At 50.7% G+C, this 16,841-nt stretch overlaps 2 protein-coding genes across 3 annotated transcripts; both read right to left on the reverse strand.

The window, feature by feature from the left end:
• Positions 1–82: 82 nt before the first annotated feature.
• On the reverse strand, positions 83–2,552 carry LOC138427021 (uncharacterized). The gene is made up of 7 exons (XM_069566191.1): positions 2,460–2,552; positions 2,222–2,335; positions 1,925–2,034; positions 1,619–1,717; positions 598–664; positions 340–489; positions 83–258 (listed from the first exon to the last, which is right to left on the reverse strand). Exons 1-7 carry the CDS (start codon positions 2,535–2,537, stop codon positions 178–180), a joined length of 699 nt encoding a protein of 232 aa, XP_069422292.1. The 5' UTR covers positions 2,538–2,552; the 3' UTR covers positions 83–177.
• Positions 2,553–11,312: 8,760 nt separating this feature from the next.
• On the reverse strand, positions 11,313–16,800 carry LOC138427020 (sororin-like). Of its 2 annotated transcripts, XM_069566190.1 has the most exons (6): positions 16,640–16,779; positions 16,318–16,412; positions 16,179–16,244; positions 16,065–16,100; positions 13,238–13,675; positions 11,313–13,046 (listed from the first exon to the last, which is right to left on the reverse strand). In XM_069566190.1, the coding sequence occupies exons 1-6, from the start codon at positions 16,683–16,685 to the stop codon at positions 12,966–12,968; spliced, it is 762 nt and encodes a 253-aa protein (XP_069422291.1). In that variant the 5' UTR covers positions 16,686–16,779; the 3' UTR covers positions 11,313–12,965. The 2 variants fall into 2 exon arrangements, with proteins under 2 accessions (XP_069422291.1, XP_069422290.1); XM_069566189.1 differs by having other exon boundaries at positions 16,065–16,244; positions 16,640–16,800.
• Positions 16,801–16,841: the final 41 nt, after the last annotated feature.

A 16,841-nucleotide genomic window follows, 5' to 3' on the forward strand; every position in this document is an offset into this window, starting at 1 on the left:
TTGGAGGAGGGCCTACTTGGAGCTGGTGGCCTCCTCTCCACCCAGTTCCCAGGGCCCACACAAAGGCAGGGGGAGCCATGGCTCAGATTCAGTAAAGTTTACTGCAGGGAGCTGAGAGGAACAGCCAGGGGGCTCCCCAAGGAGATGTGCTGTCTCCAGCCTTGGCTCAGCTAGGGCCTAGGGCTGACATGTGTTTCTGCTGTTGAGGGCAGGGTCAGGCTGCAGGATGACCAGTCCTGCCATCTGGGAGCTGGGTTGCTGCAGACAGGGGGGAACCGGTTGAGTGGCGCTGGGCAAACTGGTCCTCTCACCCCACCCAGAGCTGGGTGTTCCTGGTACCTGGAACAGCGCCCCCTCCTGGACGGCCTGGGGTCCTTCCTGGATGGTCTTACCCTCCTCCTGGAAGGCCTCTCCTTCCTCCTGGACGGCCTTCTCTCCCTCCAGGATGGCCCTTGCTTCCTCTTTCAGGCTTTTATACAAGGAGTCAGGCTGGAACAAAGGGTTGCAGGGGCCAGAGGTGGGTAGATGCCCAAGAGCAGGGCTAGGACGCGGGGAGAAGGCACCACAAAGGAGGTGGGTCCTGGGTTGAGGTCTCACCAGGTCTCGCAGCTTCTCCCCCAGAGCCAGATTGTCGGCTTGGATAGTGCTGAGCGACTCCCGAAGCCTAGGGTTGAAAGGGAGACCTGCACCCTCAGCCCCCAGACTTGTCTTAGGCAACCCCCAACCCCACGGCACACAGCTCTTGCATGAGCTCCTGATCTGGCATAGCCACAAGCCCAGGGTTTCACCAGGAGCCCAGTCTGGTTCTGGCAAAGCCACAGGCAGGGAGGGAATTCGTCTCCCCTTGTGACTGGCAGCAGGGGACCTAGAGGGAGATGAATCCTGCTTCTCTTCTTTAGCAAGGGGAGATCCGACTGCTGCCTTGCACGTACTGGCCCGGGAACCCTCTAAAGGAGCCTTGGGCTAGCCGCCCACCCCTCTGGTCTGCAGTGGGGGCTGTGGCAGGGTTCTGCATGGTCTCTGTGTGGAATTAGCCTGGCCCAAGCTCCTTGGCCAGATGTAGACGAATATGTGTCAACCACTCAGATCCATGGCTGTGGGAATCTCCTGCAGCCTTGGGGAATGACTGTCACACTCCTCCCACCCCAAGACCTCTGTCTCCATGGAGTTTGGACCCTGGCATTGCCACTGGTAGACAAGTGGTCATGGGACTGTGCAGACCTAAGCTCCAGAGCCTGACATCCAGAGAACTGACCATCCCCATCCCCTTTCTCCACAGACCAAAATACCCCTCAAGTTTTGGACAGTTAAAGATGGTGGCCCCTTGCAGGCAATGTCATAGACTGCCTGCTAATCGGGCACATGGGCATATTGATGGGAAAGGGCTGTGGCCCCCACTCCTCTGGGAAAGGACATACAAGGCCACTGATGCTTGAGAGGGAAGGGACCTACTGGCTAGTGAGGAGGTCACCCAGAGCAGAACAGAGAGCAGGGAAGGGAAGGAGGGAAGGAAGAAGGCCCAGTCAAGGTGCCAACTTACATCAAGCCACAGGCCCTGCACTCCATTCTGGGAAACCCTGTCACCCTCCCCGTCCCCACCTGCCCCTGTCTGGCTCACCTCAGGCACACATTTTGCAAATGGCTCATTTCCTTTGAGGTCCGCTGTGGGCCCCAGTCTTCCTTATCCAGGAACTGGGACTCCTGGATGTCCAAGTCCCTGGGTGGGTGCACAGGGAGGATTGGACCCGAGGCTGGAGGCTGGAGGGTGGGGTGAGCAGAGGGGAAACCCAGCCCAAGGCCCAGGCTTCTTCAGTCCTGTCTAGACCACCCCCGCACACACGCCCCAGGGCTGAGTCCTGGCCCAGATCTGAATGTTGATGGCGGAGAAGCACCCTCCGGCCCCTCCCCTCTCACATGGCCTTACTCTGCAGGGTCGCTGGCGGGCTCGGTTGCGGTCAGGAGGGTAAACAGGAAAGTGGCGCTGGCTTCCTGCTCCTGGCCCAGCTGCTGCTCTGAAGAATCTGAAAAAGACGGCTTTGGCAGAGAGGGCGCCCTGGTGACTGAAGCGGCATGAGGCTGGCTGGCCGCCCGAGAACTGGGGTCCTCCCACACCCGACAGTAAGAGGATGGGCGCAGTGGCTAGGGGTTCAGACCTCCCTCCAGGGAGGAGAAGAATTTCTCCAGCCCCCGCCCCGCCCACGGCCTCAGGAGGTCCTGTCACCTCTGAGTCTGGCTCCCCGGAGATCTGAGTGTCTTCTGGCTTCTGCTCCCCAGCAGGTGGCGGCGCTGGCTTCTCCTCGGGCTCCGAGTGGGCTGTTTGTCCATCCCAGGGACACTGAGGGAGATGGTAACTCAGTTGGTGAGCCACCCCCACCATCCCGCTGGTCTCCCCTTCCCAGCCTCCCCTGCTTTTCTTGGGGCGACCTCCAGCCTTGAGAACCACCACCACCAGCTCTGACCTCAAAGTTAGGGTTGCCAGATTTAGTATGTAAAATATAGGACACCCAGTGAAATTTGACTTCAGAATAAATGGTCATTTTTTTCAAGCGTATCTCAAACATTTCACAAGCCACACTCATACTTTAAAAAGTGTTTGTTTTTCTTTTGAAATTCAAATTTCACTGGTGTGTCTTATGTTTTATCTGGCAACCCTACCAAAGCTATACGATAACGGTATCTTGTCAACTGAATTCTTGGAAATGCAAGGCGTCCCTGGTAACTTTGCTTTGGAAACTAGGCCTAAAGAAACATCTCCAAAAGAAAGAAAAATAATTCACACAGAGGTCCACAGTAGCCGACCGACAGCCAGAAGAAAAATTGAAACCTGCCTGAAGGGCCCAAATACAAGGAAAGGGAAGTAAGCAATGACTTATGATTGTGATAGAACGCAATCCACTCTGAAGTTCATGGTCTTTGGTAAACACTGGTCCACCAAACTCTGTCCTTGAGCCAAGTGTTATGCTGGATACTGAGACCACACAGATAGATGATTGTGACCAAGTTTTGCCCAGAAACCCCCAGAGATGGGGGGCGGGGGTGGCCTAGGCTCTCAGATGCCCACTGGGCAGGGACATGTGCCATCCAGAAGCCTGTAAAGAAAGCCTTGACTGAGAGGGCCACTTGGCTTAGGAGCTCCAGAAAGACTCCACCAGCGGGTGCTGCTTGGTCTACGAGTGGGGTGCCTTGGCCAGAGAAGGAAGGGCAATCCAAAAGAGGAAGTGGCTTGGGCAGGATGGTGCCAACGGCCATGATACATTCAGGCGTGGGGTGCTCCCACTGAGAGCCGGGGTGAGCAGGCCCGGGCTGTGGCCCCCAGGGGATAAGGAAGAGTTGAAGTAGGAGATAGATGGGCCCCTGGGCCAGAGACCTGCTGTTTGTCAGGTGGAATAAAACTGAAGCTTTGCCCTCAGCCAGGTGAGATGCCCCGTTTCCTTCCTCCATTGATATGGAGGGAATGAAGTAATGGTGGGGAATTTGTTGCAGCAAAAATAGAAATGAGACTTTTCTGATAACTTAGAAAAATAAGGAAACAATGAACAGGCTGGGGAAACAGCACAAACTGAAATAGTTAAGCAATCTTGGGTATTCTTTAGGGTTACTGCTAACAAACAACTTGTAGTTGGACTTGTCCTTCACAAAGCTAAACAAAGGAAATTACTCTCTGACTTCACAAGAATTCCACTCTGCACCCGGCTCTCTTCTCCCCCTACACTCTTTCGTAGCATTCTTCATTTCAGAAAGAAGGTCACGGGCCGATAACCAGAGACCAACCCCAGTTACCATCTGCCTGATGCCAGCTGTGGCTGTTTTGAGGTTTTTTTTTTTTAATCTATTTTTCTTTTAAAATTTTACATATTTATTTTGCCTGTGCTGGGTCTTCATTGCTGCACGCAGTCCTTCTCTAGTTGTGGCCACCAGGGGCTAGTGTTTGCTGCAGTACTTGGGGCTTCTCACTGTGGTGGCTTTTCTCGTTGCAGAGCAGAGGCTCTAGAAGCACAGGTTTAGCTGCTCCGCGGCATGTGGGATCTGCTCTGCTTCCCGGACCAGGGATCAAACTTGAGTCCCCTGCATTGGCGGGTGGGACCATCTGGGAAGTCCCTGTTTTGAAATCTTGCAAAAGGGAAAAAAAAAAAAACCGCAAGATTTTCATTAGGATGTAAAACCTCTGTCTTTCCTGGGGGCACAGTTCTTGAGGTGCTGGCCTGCCGTTTGCGTTTTGCCTGGCAAAGAATAAAGCTATTCTTCCTTTTTTCCTCCAGACTCTGTCTCCGTATTTCTAGTCAGCATCAGTGAACCGGGAGCCAAGATTTTAGCGTCAGCGTGGGAGATCTTTGGGTGTTTGTTTTGTCTGAGCCGTGGCTGAGCAGATGGATGGGAGGAGAGCCTGGGGGCAGAAGCCCAGGGCCTTGAGGGTGAAGGAGAGAGACATTCACGATTGCCGCCTGTGACAAGTGTCTACTCTGAGTTGTACCTTGGAAGGTGAGCACGAGGCGCTGTCAGGCCACAAACGCAGGCCTCACATGGTCTGCATATGCTATGCACCAATGCACCACACAGGGTTGCCAAATAGAATACAGGATGCCTGGTTAAATCTGAGTGCCAGATAAACAGTGAGGTTTGTTTTAGTATGGTGATGTTCCAAATATTGCAAGGGACATATTTGTACTGCAAGATTATTATTTATTGAATTTGGGAGATGATTACTTTAAATAGAAAATTCATTGTTTATCTGACATTCAAATTTAACCAGGAATCCTGCATATTTTTGTTAAATCTGGCAAGCCTAACGCCACGCCCACCTATTGGTGCCCATCAGAGGAAACTGGGAGGCACGAACAGCTTTCTGGCTAGAATTAGTAACCAGAAAGTCCTGCAGAAGATGATTGGAGATAGAGGAGAGTATCTGAACAGTAAGAAATATGGAAAGTTGTAACATGATAGGGAGTCCAGGGTCACTGGTTCTTAGACTTCCCTTTGTGTCCACATTAGCCTCAGCTTGGCTGTCTAACAGCCGACTGTATGAAAGCTCTCTCCCCCAGGCCATTGAGCACTTTCCCAGAGAATGCCCGGCATTCCCTTGTTGCCCCATCAGGGTCCCACTGGCCAAGCATTAGAGGTGATTAATTCAGACTTAGACAGAAGACAGCTCCAAGCTGAAAATCCATAGACCCATGTTGGAGTCTCGCTCTACAGTTCAAAGATGGGGCAGCCCCAAGCACTCAGGTTCAGTTTCTTAGCCTATAAAATGGGTATCAGTTCAGTCGCTCAGTAGTGTCCGACTCTTTGCGACCCCATAGACTGCAGCACACCAGGCTTCCCTGTCCATCACCAACTCCTGGAACCTACTCAAACTCATGTCCATCGCATTGGTGAAGGCATCCAACCATCTCATCCTCTGTCGTCCCCTCTCCTCCCATCTTCAGTCTTTCCTAGCATCAGGGTCTTTTTCAATAAGTCAGTTCTTTGCATCAGGTAGCCAAAGTATTAGAGTTTCAGCTTCAGCATCAGTCCTTCCAAAGAATATTCAGGACTGATTTCCTTTAGGATGGACTGGTTGGATCTCCTTGCAGTCCAAGGGACTCTCAAGAGTCTTCTCCAACACCACAATTCAAAAGCATCAATTCTTCAGTGCTCAGCTTTCTATATGGTCCAACTCTCACATCCATATATGACTACTGGAAAAACCATAGCTCTGACTAGATGGACCTTTGTTGACAAAGTCATGTCTCTGCTTTTTAATATGCTGTCTAGCTTGGTCATAGTTTTTCTTCCAAGGAGCAAGTGTCTTTTAATTTCATTGCTGCAGTCATCATCTGCAGTGATTTTGGAGCTCCCCCACAAATAAAGTCTCTCACTGTTTCCATTGTTTCCCCATCTATTAGCCATGAAGTGATGGGGCCAGATGCCATGATCTTAGTTTTCTGAATGTTGAGTTTTAAGCCAACTTTTTCATTCTCCTCTTTCACATTCATCAAGAGGCTCTTTAATTCTTCTTCACTTTCTGCCATAAGGGTGGTGTCATCTGCATATCTGAGGTTATTGATATTTCTCCCAGCAATCTTGATTCCAGCTTGTGCTTCAGCCAGCCCAGCATTTCACATGATATATTCTGCATGTAAGTTAAATAAGCAGGGTGACAATATACAGCCTTAATGTACTCCTTTCCCAGTTTGGAACCAGTCTGTTGTTCCACATTCGGTTCTAACTGTTGCTTCTTGACCTGCATACAGGTTTCTCAGGAGGCAGGTCAGGTGGTCTGGTATTTCCATCTCTTTCAGAATTTCCCACAGTTTGTTGTGATCCACACAGTCAAAGGCTTTGGCATAGTCAATAAAGCAAAAGTAGATGTTTTTCTGGAATTCTTTTGCTTTTTCAATGATCCAACAGATGTTGGCAATTTGATCTCTGGTTCCTCTGCCTTTTCTAAATTCAGCTTGAACATCTGGAAATTCACAGTTCACGTACTATTGAAGCCTGGCTTGGAGAATTTTGAGCATTACTTTGCTAGCATGTGAGATGAGTACAATTGTGTGGTAGCTTGAGCATTCTTTGGCATTGCCTTTCTTTGGGAATGGAAATAAAATTGACTTTTTCCAGTCCTGTGGCCACTGCTGAGTTTTCCAAATTTGCTGGCATATAGAGTGCAGCATTTTCATAGCATCATCTTTTAGGATTTGAAATAGCTCAGTTGGAATTCCACTCCACAAATATTTATACTGAGCCTTGATTTTGTACCAGGGCCCTGCCCTGAATGTGGAAAGGGTATAGAAAGGAATTCCCTCCTTTGGGGAGTCTGTTATGGACTGCATATAAAGATGCCTGGGGTCAGTTTTTACATATTCTACCAGGAGCTATGCATGTGATCATCAACCTGGACAACCAGTTGACCAAAGCAACTCTATCATAGAGGTGGAATCAGCTCCACTTTTCATAAGAGAAAAGCAAGACTTGAAGAGGCTAAATAACTTTGCTGTGGTCTCAGAAGAAGCAAAGGTGGGGTTCAGAGCCAAGGCTGAGTTCCAGTCTGATGGCTGTCAGAGTTTGGCAACTTGCCAGTCACGTGGTGGGAACACATGGGCCGGAGGTGGGAGTGGGGAAGGCAGCCTTCTCAGGACCATTCAAGCCTTGGGCCAAGGCCTTCAAGCCTCTTCTTTCAAGCCTGAAGAGGTGGCAGGTCACAGGGTCTCAGGACTCAGGATGAAGCGGTGGGGGTGGGGTGGGAGCTGGGTAGGGAACTGTCCTGTGCAAGAGAGTGAAGTCTACACCCAGGGCCATGGGGATCAGTATGAACCCTGTGGTTGGGTCCAGGATTCGTACTGGGGGAGGCTGAGGTCTCATGTTTGCCTCAGGCCACCCAGGTGCCACTGCTTTTGACTCACCCTGCCCCTCTCTTTCCTCCAGGGAGCTCAAAGCTCTCCAGGAGGCTGTGAGCTGCCATGGGCCAGGCTGGAGGGAAAGCATCACCCCTCTTCATGCTTCATGTGCCTGGACACTAGGAGGACAGAGCTAAATATGACTGATTCGGCCTCTACCCTCAGAACTCAGACTACTGTGTAAATGTGTATGTCCAACACAGACTGTGAGCTTAAAGGTGCTGCGAGGGGTCTGAACATGGTCTGGGGAGTTAGAAAGGTGGGCATGGTCAGGTCTACCTGTAAATAACTATTGTTCACTGAGTACTTATCATGTACTATGCATTTTACTCATATCATTTCTTCTCATTCTCATCGAAATGACATGAGGTGGGGACAGCTATCCCCCACTTTTCCAAAGTTCACTTTATGCCACTTGCTTTTACGAAAAGTCCTAACACTAGCACCTGTTCTTGCTAACTGAAAGAAATTTTCAGTTTTAGGAAACTGGAGAAAATTCACATTTTTAGGGAAAAAGGTAAGAAGCAAAAACAACGTTCAGCTTTGGTTTCGAGTTTTGGAGGCAGCTTGCACTCCAAGCAGCCAGAATAGCCCTTCCAAGCAACTCCACCAGAAACTGCACCCACCACCGCAGCACCATGAGCATCTGTGCCTCACCTCGATTTATGCTATGCCTCTGTTAGCAAGCTGAGTGTCCTAAGGTAACTGCTGCTTCACTTTACACCATTTCGGTTTACAAAAGGTATCACAGGAATGCTCTATTTTCAGATATCTGGGAAACCTATAGTTTTTTTTTGTTTTTTTTAATGTTTATTTATATTTGACTGTTTGGGTCTTTGTTGCTTCATGGGCTGTCCTCTAGTTGCAATGAGTGGGGGCTACTCTCCAGCTGCGGCGCACGAGCTTCTCACTGCGGTAGCTTCTCTCGTCGTGGAGCACAGGCTCTAGGGCCCGTGGGCTCAGTAGTTGTGGCCCAGGGGGTTAGTTGCCCGGGGCACGTGGGATCCTCCTGGATCAGGGATTGAACCCTTGGGACAGGCGGGTAGGAAAGACTGAGCAGATGTGACACTTGAGCCAAAGCCACACCTAATCAAGGCAGAACTCAGCAGGTGAGGACCTTGCAGCAGCTCGGGGCCTGCACTGGGTCTCTGGACCCTAGACTGGAGACCTGGCCAGCAGCCTCACCCTGCAGTCCTCATGAACACCAGCAAGCAGTCTGGACCAGCAGGGCTCTGGGTTGCAAATAAGAGAAAACAGCACTGGGTAATTTACGCTAACGAGGAAGGGTACTGCGGAGTCAGGGAACTCTGAGGAAGAAGACTCAAAGGGCCGGAGGTGTGGAATGCTGGCTGCCAAAACATGAGGACCCCACCACAGGACCCAACCGGAGTGCTCTGCCATCTCCACACTGGACCACAGAGGTCCAGGGCTGCCACCGGACCTGTGAGGCCTTCACCTCACTGAATCCTCAACGATCCTTCCCTCTCCTCCTGGTCCTCGGTCCAGGTCCTCATGCAGTCTGGCTGGTTGACTCAGGTCAGATGCGCATGTTCTGGTCTCTGGGATCAGGGCAAGTGTCTGACCCCTTCATGCCCAAGGAGAAAAGCGGGTCTTGCTGTTGGGCCATTTGCAGGGGTTGACACTCTCAGCAGCCAAAACCTGATAACATCCATTGCACGACTGCACGGGCAATGGGAAGTCATCAAAGGGTGTTTCTCTCATGGCTGCTTTTATTTTTGGGGGGGTTGTGCTGGGTCTTTGTTGCCGCACGCAGGCTTTCTCAAGTTGCAGCAAGCAGGGGCTACTCTTCACTGTGGGCTTCTCATCGCGGTGGCTTCTCTTTGCAGAGCACAGGCTCTAAGCATGGGCTGAGTAGCTGCACATGCAGTGTTGTAGCTCGCAGGCTCTAGAGCACAGGCTAGGCAGCTGGGACACACTGGCTTAGTTGCTCTGCAGCACGTGGGATATTCCTGAACCAAAGATCAAACTCGTGTACTTATAGGTACAATAGAATATACAAAAATGTATATATTACATTTTATCCATCCATCCATCAATGGTTATTTGTGCTATTTCCAACTTTTGGCAATTGTGAATAATGTTCCTATGAACATGGGTGTGCAAATATCTTGAGACCCTGCTTTCACTTCTTTTGGATATTGTACCCAGAAGTGAATTGTATCAATATACATTTTTGTTATACACAATAGGTACAATGGAATATTACCCAGTCTTCAAAAGGAATTGATTCTGACACATGCTATCACATGGATGAACTTTGACAACATGGTGAGTGAAATGAGACATAAAGGAATGTCCCTGGTAATTCAGTGCTTAAGAATCCACCTTCCAATGCAAGATCCCATGTGCCATAGGGCACCTAAGCTGGAGTGCCACAATGAAGATCCAGTGTAGCCAAAATATAAACAAATTTTGAAAAACTTTAAGAAAGAAATGAGACACAAAAGGGCAAACATTCTCTGGCTCCTTATGGACAGAAAGTAGGATGGTGGGTGCCAGAAGCTGAGGCAATAGGGAATAGGGAATTACTTACTGTTTAACAGGGACAGAGTTTCACTTTGGGAGGATGAAAAGGTTACAGAGATGAATGATGGTGACGGCTGCACAGCATTGTGAGTGTGTTTAATGCTACCAAACTGTACACTTAAGATGCTTAAAATGGTAAATTTTATGTTACGTACTTTGTCACAATAAATTAAAAAAAAAAACAACAAAAAAAAACCCACCACTCTGGACTTGCCTGATGGTACAATGGACAGAAATCCATGTAATACACAGGGCTGTTGTTAAGGATTGAGTCAGATAATGTGTAGGATTATTGTATCAAAGGGTTTTAAGCAGGAGACAAACAGCATCATATTTTGTCTCTTAGAAAACTCACTCTAAGGAAATCCACTAGGAGGCCAGGGCAAATGTCCAGGGGCCACAGAGGTGGGACGGAGAGGTGCTGAGGAGGTTCTGGCTGATGGGATGGGGTGAAGGCGAGGGTAGATCTACGGATGACCCCGGGTTCCTGGCTGTGTGACCGGGTCAGCAGGTGGTGTTGACAATAACACAAGCACAGAAAAAGGCACGCTGGTAGATGAGCTGAATTTGAGATGACTTCTAAGTTGAGATAGTTTTAGAAGACAGTTCTAGATTCCAGTTCGAGCTCAGTAGAGATGTATGGTTTGGAGATAAAGACTAGTAAAATCTTGAGACTTCCCTGGTAGTCCAGTGGTTAAGAATCCACCTTCTAATGCAGGGGATGCAGGTTCGATCCCTGGTCAGGGAACTAAGATCCCACATGCTGCTGGGCAACTAAACCCACACACCACAACTAGAGAGCATGAGCACTGCAACTAAAGCAGCCTGCATGCTGCGAGGAAGACTCAGTGCAGCGGAAAAACCCAACAACCTAGGAAGTCTTGAGCAAGGAGGGGCATGTTTATTCTAAAAACGAGGAGGCAAGGGCAAGTGTAGAAAGGGTGAGGAAAGGGAGAGTGGGGGTGCCACCTGCATAAAGATGCATTTATGTCCCTGGGCCTCCCCAGGGCGTTCTGCACCCACTGCTGTCGAGCACCCAGGCTGAGCCAGTGAGGAACTGGCTCCTTCACAGGAATCTGTCAGGGAAAGGAAGCAAGGTAAGAGCTGAGGGTTGGTGCCCAGGTGCTAAGAGTGAAGCTCTTAGCAGCCTCACCCCAGACCGACTTCTTTCCTGCTGGGACATGAGGGTATGGGGCTCCCCTTTTTGGAGGAGTGACTGGACAGAAAACACAGACCTGGGGGTGGGAGTGATCTACCACAGGGCTACTGGAGGCCAGGCCGGCGGTCCCCCTTAAAAACAGACAACCAGCCCAAAGAAAGCATGGTTTCCTGGGTCCCACACCCTCAGCTCTGCCTTTGAGCCAACAAAAGAGTCTATGAACAGGCAGAAAATTTTTTGTTTCTTTTAATTTTAATAAGTCCCACTTTTTTCTTCAACTCTATTCTTAGTTTTTCAGGGACAGAGAGAAGTCTGTAGTAACAACATCAACTGAACATCATCTGGTGACTTCCGGCTTTCAGGACAAAGACATTTCCCAGGAGTTGTCCTGCCAGTCAGTGAGGATAACTCTCCAGGTACAGTCCAGTTCAAGGGCGTCTGGGTTCACCCTGGCAAAGGCGCTTGCATGAGAAAGCATGAAGCACTGGACGGGTAGCCTAGGGCTCCTGGGCCTTGCAGAGCTTAACCGGTACCCACCAGGCCTGTGCCATTTAAGGGACCCTAACCAAGCAAACACTCATCCTCCCTGATGTCCTCTGCTATCCACTAGCCCCTCCGCATTCCTCTGAACTTCTACTTCCATGAATCCATAATCATCAAAAGGCACAGTGGCCTGGGCTACAGCGGAAGCTGCGGTTGGGCAGCCATTGAAAGCCCACCTTTCACCAATATTGAGAAAAGAGAAACAAGGGCTGGGGCATGCGGATCACCAGAGACAATGAGATGACCCCTTCCTCCCCCCAGTTCAACTCCTAGTACCTACCTCAGGCAGGGTCCTCATGTGAGAGGATGCTAAGGAAGCTGAAAGTTAAAGCTGCTATCAACCTGGCCCCTTTCTGGCACGTGAGAAAAGCTTCCTAGAACTTTACAAAACACTAAGGTCACCAGGACCATACAACCCCAAAGTTTTTCTTCTAGAGCTGAGTAAACTGTACACTCTGTAAAAAACAGGTATGACTAACAAAAGAGGGCGCCTTCAGCCATGGGCCCCTTCCCGGCCCTCTGCAGGCATCGACCCAGAATCCCTGAGCCTCAGGTTCTACGTTTCCTCGAGATACCTTCTTCATCTCAAGCAGCCATTGCTCCATCAGCCTGCATTTAACCCAACACCTCAGCAGCAACACACAGAACTACAAAATACAGCTTCCTTGTCGTAGACATTTATCGTCTGAGACACAACCAAGGCCTCCCTCTCTCCTACAAAAAAGACTCTATAGGCTGAAAGTCCAGATTCTTCCTCACAGATAGAACTTCTCCAATCCATGGGTTCAGTGCTCCTGGACCATCTATAGAATCTAAGAGGAAACCCAAGCTTCGCTACTAGATGGGCTCAAGGAGGGGAACCAAGCCCCAGCAGAGGTGACTCAGGAGAGAAAGCCCGAGGCTGGCCATGGCCCCCGCACCCGTCTCCGGCGGGCTGGTGCAGAACAGCAGCACTTCCCCACAGCAGCAGAGAGGTGCCCTATCTTCCCACAACCCCCAGCCCTTTAACCTCCTCTGGCTGGGCCAGTGATGCCTGCTCCCGAGTCTGTGGCCTGACTGGAAAGTGGCTGGGATACTCTGGGAGGCGGGGGGAGAGGATGGTAGGTCACTGACGACAGACGGGACACCAATGCGACGCTGAGCCAGGGAGGTCCCCCTTCTGGAAGCTCGGATGGCTGCCGCCACTGCACCAACCCCCAAAGGACAGGCCCCACGTGTAGCAACAGCACACGCGTGGGGAACAAGACCAGCGCTGGGGACCCCAAGCATCTTTTCCACAAGGAGAGGGAACTATGTACAGCGGGAGGAGGGCAGAGTCTGGCCAGGGACACCCCCACTTCATCTCATTCAACCAGGAGATCAAAGCGCTCAGCGGCTTCAAACTCAGCATTCATGGCCGCGGCCCACTCATCCAGCTCCGATTTCTGGGGGAAGAGAAATGGGGGGCAGGTGAGTGGCGAAGGGGGCACATCGGCTGTGCATCTCCACCCATACTCTGCAGGCACTGCCTTTCCACCATAAGAGCCAGGGCTGAGCCCCTGCCCTGCCTGTGTCCTGATGTGTCCCCCCGTGTGTCTGGCGTGGTAGCAGAGGAAGACCCCTGCCCCTCACTCACCAAGATCTCCGGCAGCTTTTTCTTCTTTCGTTTCTCTTTCACAACCAGAGGGGAGATTCCAGGGAGAGTTGTGTCTGGGGCCCAGGGCTTCACAGAAACCCTGGGGACCTCAGCTAACACTGAATCCACCACTGGCGAGACTCCAGCCAAATCTTCAGCTGCCAGCAGCCCCTCAAAGCCAAAGCAGGACCGGCGGCCTGGGGTGGAGGTGGACGCAGAGCCCAGAGTCTCCAGGCGGCTGTACGAGCGCCTGACCTTCTTTGACATTTCCAAGTCTCTGGCGTCCACGTCTCCTTTCCAGGAGTTGGACTCAGCACTCACGGGGCAAAGCACAGGAGTGGAGGGGGCGGTGACAGGGACAGTGCAGGTCTGGAAGAGGTCCTCCTTAGTGAGCTTCTTGCTAGGAGGGTTGTTTTCTTTCTCCAATAAAAAGGCGATCTGTAGCAGGACAGAAGAGAGAATGCCTCCCAGTTATTTAATTGTGCTACTGACTTCAAGAAAGGCCCAAGGATCTAAAATGTCCATCCAGTCACTAAGTCCTTACTGGTCACCTGCCAGGCACTGTGCCAGGCACTGGGAAGACAGCAGGGAAGAAAACAAAGAAGACACACCTGTTTCCACAGGGCTTCCATTCTAGTGGGAAAAAGACCACAGGGGGAATCGTGTCACATGTTAGAGGCGCTAAGCACCTTGGGAAGAAAACAACAGGATGGAGCATACATGGGGTAAACGGGAATTTTAAATAGGTGTAGGTCAATGTAGGCCTCACCAAGACAGACGTAGTACTTGAAGGAAGCAAAGGAGTCAGTCATCCAGAGGAGAACTGTCCTAGGCAGAGAACAGAAAGTGCAAAGTCCTGAGGTGAAACTGTGCCAGTCAGGGTCAAGGACAGAAGGGCAGTGAGGGTGAAGTGAGAGGGAGTGAGCCGAGGAACTGGTGATGGGATTCGAGAGGTAACGCGGGTGTTATAGGGCATGTCTGCAGGCCAGTATTTTAAGGGGAGGCCCCGGGAGCCATGGCAAGGTCATGAACAGGAAAATGCTTAATCTGACATGTGTATTAAGATGTTCACACGCTGTTTCTCATAATTCCAGTCTCAGCTCTAGTGCTGCTTCCTCAGAGAGACGGTCCCTTACCATGGAACGGAGGCTTGCCCCTCCTTACCTCTGCCCATCACCCTCTGTCACAGTGACCCCTTTCCTGGCCAGCAGGATCACTACTTGATTCTGACTGTTTGCTGGCTGGCTGAGACCTCACCTAGAATGTGCCCGTCCCACGTGAGCAGGTGTCTTCATCTGTCTGGTTGACCTGGCCTATGCCCAGCACCTTCAGCAGAGCCCTGCATGGAGCAGGTGTTCAATACATAAAGACTCAACTGACTTTCACAAAACTTGACACTGAGCTTGATAACTAAGGTGAGAAACAGGACAAATTTAGTGACCCTTGTGGTTTAAAAGAATTTCATTAGTTATCACTTCCTGGCTATAGGCTCTGGGGAATCTATCCCATCAGTCTTATTAACAGGGATGCTGAACAAAACGAGGGTCACCCAGACTACCACTGTACCAGTCCCTACAGCCATCCAAGTCCTTGCACTTTTTTTTGGTCCAATATCTCATGAATCTATCATTCAGACAACAAATATACAAAGTACTCTTGGCTATTCATAAGGCCTATCAGGAAGGCTTCAGGGAGGAGGTATCCTTTGAGCTGAGTCCTGTCTGATAGGGCTCTCCAGCAGAACTCCAGCAACACTCTGCTTTTACCTTCCTTCATGCACCCAATGTCTCACTTTAGGACTCCTTTGATGTTCTCCTACTTGGTCTTGGAGACCCCAGAAGGCTTTCTCCAACCCATTCTCCAACCAGACCCAAGAAGGATCTTTCTAAAACACCCAAGGCTGCCTCAGTAACTACCTTGCGACTCTCCAAATCTGCCCACAGAACGAAGGATGAAGTCCAAGTTCATCAGGATCTGCCCTGGCTTAGAACACTCCCTCTCCTGACAAGGTCTACTGCAGACACACCAAAAGTGCTGTTTCTGAAACTTTGTGCTTCTCCTTGTGGACTCCAGGTGTCTACAAACACAGTTTCCTTAGCCTGGAACACTGCTAACCTATCTTCAAAGACTAAGTTCAAACACCTCTGTGAAACATTCCCTGAGCTACCTGGTCTGGGTTAGGTATCTTTACAGCATCTACTACTTTCTTTATTACAGTCCTCAGCACACTATGTTATCACTTGTTTTTCTCCCCAATTGACTAGAAGCCTCGGAGCTACTCAAAGGCAGGTAACGTTTCTCATTCGTTATATTTTCAGGTGCAGATCTTCTGTTAATGAGACACCTTTAACAATAATTTCTGCTAAAACAGTTCAAGACATTATAAGTTACTGAGTAAAAGAGGCTAGAAAGGAGAAAAAGTAGTAAGATCCAACTCAACTTTAAAAGGAAAATGGTAGAGAATACCAGGGCATTAAACGCACCAAGTGTGTAGGAAGTAAGCAAGCCTGGCAACATATGCAGGTGTCCAAAGGCAAACTGTTTCAAAATACAGCAAAAACAACTCCCTGGGCAGACATGAATGAGTGAGTGAAAGTCGCTCACTTGTGTCCAACTCTTTGCGACTCCAGGCCAGAATACTGGAGTGGGTAGCCTTTCCCTTCGCCAGGGGATCTTCCCAACCCAGGAATCGAACCCAGGTCTCCCGCATTGCAGGCAGATTCTTTACCAGCCGAGCCACAAGACATGAGCAGCCATTATATCCCACCCTAGCTGTAGAGTGTCTGTCCTGGACTCCCCTTAACTAAGAAAATGAAAATGAACTTACCCGGGGGCTTCTTCGAGGAGAGTTAATGGATGTGATCTGTGGGGACAACGAGTTGATCACACAGCCGACTCCCGATCCTGGCTCTCCACCTACAACCCCTCTCTCAGGCCTCACCTCTACAGTATGGGCCACGATCTTCTTCAAGACGATGGGCTTTCTGATTGGAGCCTCCTGAGGCGCCTGGAGAAGAGGAGTGAACATGAGGTCTATATTAGCCCAGAGGCTTCCAGGGCAGGAGGAACCTGAGGCTCACCTTAGGCAAGATTTCCGGGAGGGTGTTTGGGAGATCAGAGCCTGATTTCCGCTGGGACCTCCGCAGAGACCGAGTGGGAGTTGGGGCGCTGGGTCCTGCAATCAGAAAAATTTAGGAGGTAGGGGAGGGCTCTAGGCCTGAGTCTAGACAACAGGTTCTGAAGAAAGAGAGAGAAGGTTCCCAAACAGGCCCTTTGGGGGCGCCTTCCTGGCCAGGAGACGAGGGAGCCTTGGAGGGCGGCGAGCGGGGGAGGGGGGTTCCTCACCGAACTGCGTCCCTCAAACGGCTCAACCCCACCTCTCCCGCGCGCCCCCTCGCTCACCAGGGCACTGGGCGGCCCCTCCGGACCGGGTTCGTCTCTCGGACATGTCTAGCTTTGGTCTCTATCCCCTCTGCTGCAGGTGCCGCCACCAGAGCGCGCGCCAACCCGAAGGGTAAACGTTCGAATTACCCGCCTTGCGCGGGAGGAAGCGGAAGTGACGTAAGGGGGAGGGCCGCGAGCTCCGCTCACTCCTTTTTCCACC

The sequence above is a fragment of the Ovis canadensis genome, chromosome 21, assembly GCF_042477335.2.
Source record: "Ovis canadensis isolate MfBH-ARS-UI-01 breed Bighorn chromosome 21, ARS-UI_OviCan_v2, whole genome shotgun sequence".
Classification (NCBI taxonomy): Eukaryota; Metazoa; Chordata; class Mammalia; order Artiodactyla; family Bovidae; genus Ovis; species Ovis canadensis.